The 9,245-nt window shown below is 31.5% G+C and overlaps 1 protein-coding gene and 1 non-coding gene across 2 annotated transcripts; one reads left to right on the plus strand and one right to left on the minus strand.

The window, feature by feature from the left end:
* Positions 1 to 4,481: 4,481 nt before the first annotated feature.
* On the minus strand, positions 4,482 to 8,745 carry LOC123907611 (isoflavone reductase homolog). Its single transcript, XM_045957946.1, has 4 exons — positions 8,373 to 8,745; positions 5,672 to 5,912; positions 5,370 to 5,573; positions 4,482 to 4,935 (listed from the first exon to the last, which is right to left on the minus strand). Exons 1-4 carry the CDS (start codon positions 8,709 to 8,711, stop codon positions 4,775 to 4,777), a joined length of 945 nt encoding a protein of 314 aa, XP_045813902.1. The 5' UTR covers positions 8,712 to 8,745; the 3' UTR covers positions 4,482 to 4,774.
* On the plus strand, positions 5,169 to 5,292 carry LOC123912039. The gene has a single exon (XR_006810897.1). It is a non-coding gene; the product is annotated as a U11 spliceosomal RNA (small nuclear RNA).
* Positions 8,746 to 9,245: the final 500 nt, after the last annotated feature.

The raw sequence follows: 9,245 nt of genomic DNA on the forward strand, positions 1-9,245 counted from the left end.
GAGCTGAGTTTGTCAGTGTCACAACAAGAACTTTCCAGTTGTCAGGCAAAGAACTGAGCAATAATAAAGCCTGCAACTCATCATCCAGCTTAATATCAGTAGCTGTCAACTGATTCACCGTGTTCTGAAACACACTCATATGCTCTGCCATTGACTCACCGTCTTTATACTTCATGTTAACCAGCTTTCGAATCAAACATGCTTTATTCTGCACATTTTTCCGTTCATACAATTCTTTCAACTTATTCCACATTGTATGAGCATTCGTTTCAGCTTCAACATGAGGATACACACTTAAATCTATTGTATCCTTCGATCTTCATCTTCTTCCAATCAGTATCTGAAGTATCCTTCGATCTAGCACTTTCACCCTCAATGGGATCATACAAATCTTTTGTATATAACCAATCTTCCATGAGAGTCTTCCAAAGTGTGTAATTGGAAGAGTTCAGCTTAATCATATTCGGCTCTGAATTTTTCTCCATTTTAAAATTGCACAAAACAAATCAACCAAAGCTCTAGATACCACTTTGGGTCATGAGAGGGTCTGGGGGATCATCACATCGGGCCTTGAACAATTATATAAGTGAGTTGGACACCACACTTTAACCCAAAACCTTAAGGTGTTAGGTTTATGGGTCCTCTCACTTATAAACCATTCAACATTCACTGTATCATCCGATGTGGGACTCAACTCACACTTGAAATACCAACATTTGTTGGGTGGGTTCACTCCCCAAGTGGGGCCCACGCCAATTAAAGAAAGAAAAAAAAAAAAGAAAAAGAAACAAAATAAAAAGGGGAGGTGTTAAAAGGATTTGGGCTTGACTTGTTGTGGCCCATGTTGGCATTGCCTTGTCACGTGAAGACAAGAAGAATGAAGGGATTTTAATCCCTAGTGTCACAAAACAACAATACAGAGAACACAACAACATCAACAGTAGCGCAACACTAAGAGAAGGAAGAAAGTGTTTCGACGGCAACAGGGTGTAGAGAGGAGATTTGTGATTCATGTGATAAAGTATTGTTTGGTTTAAGCAATAATTTGAGTATGTGTTTTCTATCACTTAGATAATTTTATTAGTTGTTTAAATCTCTCTCTAGGTTGTGTTAGTTTACCCACTTGCGTGGAAGGTTGAGTTGTTATTTGATTCCACCTTAGGTGATGATTATTGGTATTCCTAGTATTTACTAGAAGACTATTGTGTACCCATTATTGATTTATAGTGGAAGATTTATCTGGCTTTGCCCGTGGTTTTTTATTCTCTCACATTGAGAGAATTTTCCACGTAAAATTCTGGTGTCTGATATTTATTTTACCGTCGTTATTATTTTGCTCTGCTATTGGAATTTTCTGGTTGCCTATTTAATTGCACAGGTCGTTGGGAGAGTTAATTTCGCATTTTAAAGAGACTATTTAGTCTGGTTTTCCCCAACAAAGTGGTATTAGAGCCGATGGTTGTTGATCCGGCTCCTTGTGTCGAAAGTCTTCCTGACAAGGTGTTTAGGCGGCGTGTCCCGTTGAGGCCAAGCAACGGCGGTACAAGTGGATGAAAAAGCTTCCGTTCGAGGGGGAGCATGCCCATAAAGTAATGGATGGACTCACACTTGAGGGGGAGATGTTGGTATTTCAAGTGTGAGTTGAGTCCCACATCGGATGATACAGTGAATGTTGAATGGTTTATAAGTGAGAGGACCCATAGACCTAACACCTTAAGGTTTTGGGTTAAAGTGTGGTGTCCAACTCACTTATATAATTGTTCAAGGCCCGATGTGATGATCCCCCGGACCCTCTCATGACCCAACACAAGTATATGTAAGTGGTTCTGTAAAAAAGTGAATTGTTGTCACATAAACAAGTAACTTAAAGTGTTTCTTTGGAATACTTATACTGCTGCATAATGATTTTAATTTTACAAAGCTTAATTGTTTTAGACCAGAGTTGTACACACAACAAGCACAGCTTATTGATAAGTATTGAGAGTTTGAAAGGTCATGAAGTTGTTACAAGGAACACAGCTTATTGATTAGATCTTTAATCTTGTTAAATTTTAATACAACAACTTTGATAGCTTTTATATCAGGATGGCGTAACAAAGAACCTTTTGTCAATTTCTCTCTATTAAACAGGTGAAATGAGATGTCTGGTTGTTGCAATGACCAAAATAGAGTTAGTGTATGAGAGAGACATCTTAATACAGTGCAATGCGCGCATAGCAATGTTTAATACAGTGATCATACATATATTAATGATGACTAAGCATCAGAATTTTTGTATTCAGCTGAAGAGTCGCAGTTAAACAGCATAGAAGAGATCTTTCTTGGCTGCAATTGTTAAAAGATTGGACTTAAACATCTACATTATATATCGATCATCGTATACTACTTTCGATACTCAATTCTGAGTTGTACCCTTGGCTTTTGGTTCTTGTGATTATTACAAACTATGTAGGAACTTCCAATGAGAAGAAACACCGAAGTTACTGCAATGAGGCGCTTGTCAATGATGGTGGAAAAAATCTACCTAGTGTTTTATTTTTGTTGAATGCTGATGAGAAACACTTAACATACAAATTACTGGCAAATAACTATAGTTGTCATAACTTTAGGCGCCTAGTGGGTTTGGCCTGTTTTTTATGATGCAGATCCATCAGAACTAAGACATCAAAGTGGGAGTTATGGAGAAGCATTGGCAAAACATGAACATGGAAGATTTAAGGATGATATTGAACAGGTACAGAAATGGATTTAGCTGGTTGGTCTTTCAAACATATGGGTAACAATTTTCATTTTTGTTCCTTTCAATTCAGTATAAAGTATTCTAATAATTTTCATGTGCCACACCATATAGCATGTGATATTACTTATTTTAATAAAAAGAAATAAAAAATAATTAGAGAGATGATTCCGGATCAAAATTTATTATAAATCACCTCTCTCTCTAATTGAGAAACCAAGAAAAAGACTGCCAGCGGCAGAAAGAGAGAGGGGGTCCCTATAAAATGCATCAACATTGTAAATGATTCACCATTACCATATACTTTAATAATTTTTTTAATTTCAACCGTTTGATCTTTTTTCCAAAATCTAACTTAGGAGATCTTGTAAATCTATAATATCTAATAGTGAACCAACCACCAACATCCAATTTTATTTTACATTTCTTCATCCTTTTTCATCTTCTCCTTCATCATCTTCATGACCATTTTCATAGCTTTCATTATCTTGATATTAAAACACCCAGAAAATTTAAAATCAAAATCCAATTTTTTTTTCTTTAAATAAAACCCAAAAAATATTCAAATGAATACTCTAAAGATCAACCACGTGCTAATTATTTCTGTCCGACTAAAGGACATTCCATATAGAGTTGACTCAAATGTCAATTAATCGACTGTTACTCTATGATATGTTCTATTACACCTATCAAAGCCATCGCAACACACGCCCATTTGAAGAGATTTTTTTCTACTCCGGCTGGAACAAATGTAGTCCGATAATGGTCTAATACCACCCCAAGCGATTCTCGATGCTTGTTTTTCTAAAAAATTCTTTTTTCTCAATATTCGAGTTCCAAAACTCAAGTAGAACATATATATTTGCGATTTCGGGGTTAAACAGGAACTCTCAAACAATTGAGATATGAGTTATAGAATTTTAAGGTCATTCTAACTGATACTCAGGAACATGAAACCTAAAAAATAAACTTTGTTTAAAAAAAAAGTATTCTTCATACTTTCAAAAGTATATTACACAAATTTCAAAGAGTCTTTTACTTTATTTAGTTTCTTAACTACAAGTTACTATTTTCCATAATTTTATTGAGAAAAGTAAAAATCAATTATTTTTTTTACAGGGACCAAAATCAAAATGAGACATATTTACAGTGACCAAAATCATATTTAAACCTAAAAGTTAATTACAATTTAGGTTTGATCCCTATTTAATTTCACCGACTCTCTTCTTTATATTTTCTTACAACCTAGATATCTCCGGCGCATAAATGTGGATTGAGACTAATTCATCAAGTCTTGTGAGACAAAAAAAATTACTCTTTTTCAGGGCTTTAGTATCGTCTCATCTACTTGAAGAAATTTGTATCGTCTCATCTAAGCACTTTCGGTACAACCATGTATTTTAAGAGTACCATCTAAATATGTTCCTAAAACATATTTTGAGCTTTTTATGGGATGGAAACGTAGTCATAATCATATTTTTAGGTTGAGCTGAATAGGTGAGCGTAGCATAGTTATATGATGTGGAGTATAATGGATCAAATATCCATGCATGATAAATACATCTTTACAAAATCAAGTACAAGTAAATTCCAATTTGTTGAAGATTGTTCGTTTAATTTCATTGAAAATATGTTAGTGAAAAAGAAAAAAAAATCTAAACCATCGTATAATTTTCTCATTAGTTGAAAGGATACCCAGCACACCCACAATGGAGGTCATCATTATTTAGGTCAATTTGTTATGTTGAGAAAATGAAATAAGTTCACATTAAAGCAAAGATGATTACAAATTTCCCTTTACATGACAAAGTAAATAACTTGCAAATGCATAATCAAAGATATTTCCCCTCAATTCATCACCCATAATTATTTTTGGATAGAGAGACGAAATGACAAACCATTAAAAATTCACACACATAAAATGAAGGTATCAGAGTTCGAATTCGGTAATGGCATCCGAACTAGCGATTTCGGCCAATAAAAAAAATATTTGAAGAATAAAAAGTACAAATTTTCATGCTTATATAAATAATCTTATCACACATATAATTTTAGAAATTCATCCATGCGTGTGTATTGCACCTCTGGATAAAGCTTTGATGCTTCTTGTTCACCCCCTACTTCAAAATTTGCCGAACACCCTTCATAGAAAATATGATAGAAATGCCCCACTCCAACTTGGCCTACAATGTCAAAACCTATATTTTTCACAACAATCAAAAGTCAATAATTTTTTTTAATTCAAAAATAAAATTGTAAGAGTCAAAAATTATTTAATGATATGAAATGTTACTAAATAAAAATTAGTGATTAAAAATGGTCAATTGGCAGCACATTGCATTATATATGCGGGGGTCGGAGTTTGAACTCCGATCATTTCACTTATCCACTTTAAAAATAAAATTTTTAGTCACTAGTCTACTTGATAAAAAAAAAGGTTAGTTGGCTAATTATGCCACACTCATCCTTGTTGGTAAGTGTTGTATGGCTCTCAAGACATATGTATGACATAATTTTTGTGAAATTATAGGGTTGACTCGGTAGGCCGTCCCTTACAAAAATAAATATTAGTGGTTGCTTTTCTAATTGATGTAAATAATCTTATTTATTTTAGGTAAATGGTGTGTTTTACCTTTCATGGAAGAAAGAAAGTCTTGTTCAGATAAAGGAGACTTGTCTAGTTGCTTTCCAATAAGTTTCTCCCATTTTTCAATTAACTCTCTTTGAGTGAGAATGTTTTCTGGTGGCCTTAGATATATGGTCTTGTTCAATGTACGAGGATCATCAATTGTCTTAATTGTGTATGTTGCAACATCATCTTCATCCATGTAAGTAACTATACCACAACAAAAACACAACATATATATTGTGTAAATTCCAAGATTAATTTTGTGTCCTAGCTCACATTAGGAAAAAAAAAAGGAATTTGTGTACCTTTGACATTGCCATCGCCGTAGAGAACGACCTTGTCTTGAGGAGGAAAGAGTGTCCCCATTTGAGAGAGGTTGCCGACGAAGTAGGATGCGAAGCAATTGGCGGAGATGTAAGTGAAAGGGATGTTGGCATCCTCAATTGTTTTTCTTATAGTCATTTTTTCATCAAACGTGACTCTTCCAGGTTCAAGTGCATGTCCCATGAGAGCTGGGTCCAACCCAAATTCTGAGGGTAGAAAGCGCTGATTGAAAGAAAATAAAATAATGGTGTGAGAGTTCAAATTAATTAATTTTGTGTATATATATAGATTTTTTTTATAGAAGAAATGGTAAGCCCCATTTAAATTTACGCACACAACTATAATGTTTAGTTTTGGGTTCAAATGTTCAGTCTAACAATATCATTATTTGTTAATTGGATCAGACTTTACCTACAAACATACAATATATAAATACTTATACCAAGCTAAAAAACAAAGGTGATTCATGGTAAATTTTGTGTATATTAAATAAATATTAAACATAGTATATAGTAATTAGAAATTACTAAAAATTAGTTTTAAAAAAAAGTGATTACTAAAAATTGCATCATAGTGTATTATCATAATTTTTTAATATCTTACTGTATATCTTACTCTATACAAAGGAAATACACATTTTGGTGCAATTTTTTAAACCTTTATTGGAGAGGAATTCTACGGTCAAACCTAACTTTGTAAATCAATTAAATTTAGGGTTAAATATATTTTTGTCCCTATAAAATGGGGATCTCTTCAATTTAGTTCTTAGTTTTTATTATATTTTTAGTCCTTATAAAATTTTTCTTGCATATAATTTTAGTTCCTATTAAAACTAAATTTATGTAATTATCAATAAACTCTTAAATTTTTGAATGATTTTTTATAGGCATGTTTATAATATCATATTAAGTTATTTACAAAAATTTAATTAAATATGAATTTTTTAAATGACAAAAGTTCAAGATGAAAGTAACAAAGATTCTGATCAAGAAATAAAATTTTGAGCTCATTTTTTCTAGATGAACTTTTTAAGTTATATATTCTAAATATACCTGTAAAAAAATCATTCAAAAATTAAATACTCGTTGTCTTAACCGTAAGAATCAAAGCTGAGTGCATCATAATTTTCTAGAATTAATTTTTTTAATAAAAGTTAAATAAGAACTAAACTTAGAAGGTTACTATATTTTGTAGAAATAAAAATATAATTAATCCTTAAATTGAACGTGGAAGAATGATACATTTTGGTGGATGATCTAATTCAATCAAGGGTGAAAAAGATAAAAGAAGAAAAACACACGCCACACCTTTTGTAGATTTAAAATGGAAGTCAATTTCTCTCCCGATTATGGAAGTTGTCAAGTTGAGTAGATCCTCTCCTTTTTTTATATGATTTTCATTTTTTCTATTATCAATATATTTTTAATATTTTAGGAGATATAAAAAAAATTAACTCATTTAATGTCACATTTTTATATTTATATTTTCAAAACTATATACTAATAATAATAGAGGAAATGAAAAAAATATAAAATGGAGAGAATCCCATGAAAGTCAATTACTATACCAATATCAAAAGAAAAAGCACACACCACGCCACACATTTTTTCATTTCCTTTACTAGCTATACTTGTGAACATTTTTTTAAACAACTAATATTAGAATTTGTTGAAAGTAGGAATCAAATATCAAGACAAAATAGCATAAGATAAATTTTTAAAGTAGCAAATAACTTGTTGTGTTGTAGGATGTTTGATTGACGAAATATTATTTTGATATTTTATAAAATTTATACTTGAGATAAAAAATTATCTTATTAATTTAATAAAAAAATAAATTTTTTAATTTTTATCCGGTCTCTTAACTCTTTAATTTAATTTGTTCAGTCTAAAAAAAAAATAGAGTTATACTATATCCTATCCAACTTAGTAATATGCACATTAACCCTCTGTCCCTTGGTAGATTCAATTCGATCAATTCATCCAGGGACAACTTAGTGGGAATTTATTGTCTCGCTAATACATGATTGGTTTTTTATTTTTTGATTTTTATCATCGGAATTCGGTTCACTGAACCGTTTAATATAATCCGGAGATCAGTTCTGACATTAAGTGGTTTCAGCCTCCTCCCAATATACATGAATGAATTTAACTCTTCTTACATAAACAACCTACTCCGTGCTTTATAAAATAAAATTAAAGTCAATACTTTTACCGTTTGATGAACTTTTTTAAAATTAAAAGCTCGTGAACATATTCACAGTATATGAATAAAATGTTTAATGGAGTATATAAAAGATGTGATGCATATATCTTAAATGTGTTTTTGTGTAGATGCGTTATCTCTATTTTTTGTGGTTATGGAGTATGAATTTGTTGTTTTCTCACACTCTATGATTCAATATCTCTAACAACTGGTATCAAAGTTCTGATTTTGTTTGGTGGGAAAGCAAATCCATATATCTAATCTAATATTTTAAAATTTTCGAAAGAGATATTGCGCCTTTATCTCCTATAACGCTAAAGCACGGAGTCACTATTTCTCTTTGAACTCTCCCAATCACCCAACAATATGTGTATATTATATATTAAAGAGTCGAGTAGTTCAACTTATTTGTATTAACGTTAAAAGAGTTTGAAAGAGTTAAAAACCAGAACTCGAATATCATAGCGATCTACATACCTTGACATTTCCGGCATCCTTGATAGCCTCGACAAGTTTAAGTTGCATCATCAAGTTATGAGATCGAAAATGAACTCCAGACATAGTGCAAATAACAACATCAACTAGTTTCACAGCATCTACAAGGCTTTGATGATTAGAAAAAGAACCTTCAACAAGATGAGCACCTTGTTTCTTGAATGAAAGAAGCATTTGCACTTTCTCAATTTCAAGCCCTATATCTGGACGTTGAAGAACATAGGTTTCATGACCTTGTTCTAAACTTGCTTTCACTATTCTCCTACCAATATATCCAGTACCCCCCACAACTAGAACTTTGCTCTTTCCCATTATAGTCATTTTCTCTCTTGTTTAGTAAGTTTATCTTCAAAATGGATGTATGGGCAAAGGCTATATATAAGAAGTATATGTAAAATAAAATAATATGACTTTTCTTATACTCTAATTCATATTGCATGCCTCCTTATCCAAAACAATTTAATATACAGTATTGCCTTCAAAGCAATAGTGGTGATTGGTGAATCATATATATAATTTTTAGTTTACAATGAAGTCGAGGATCGAACCTACGATCTCTGCGCATACTACCCAAATCTTTTATCACCAAACTAAATCTAGTGACTTATGAATCATATATATATATATTGATAATCCGTAAAAAAAAATTGACAAATTCTACCGTATATTTGAAAATTCGAATATACCGATAAATTAGATTATTAAATTAATAGATAAAAGAGTTTTTTTTTTAAAGAAATCCTTTTTCTATTATTAAAAAAAAAATTATAATAACTAAATGTTGTTTATCAAAACTGTCAAAAATATAGAATTTGATTTTTATTTTTGTTTGAATTTTATTACTTAAGTCATAAT

Source organism: Trifolium pratense, linkage group LG2 (assembly GCF_020283565.1).
Source record: "Trifolium pratense cultivar HEN17-A07 linkage group LG2, ARS_RC_1.1, whole genome shotgun sequence".
In the NCBI taxonomy this organism is placed as follows: domain Eukaryota; kingdom Viridiplantae; phylum Streptophyta; class Magnoliopsida; order Fabales; family Fabaceae; genus Trifolium; species Trifolium pratense.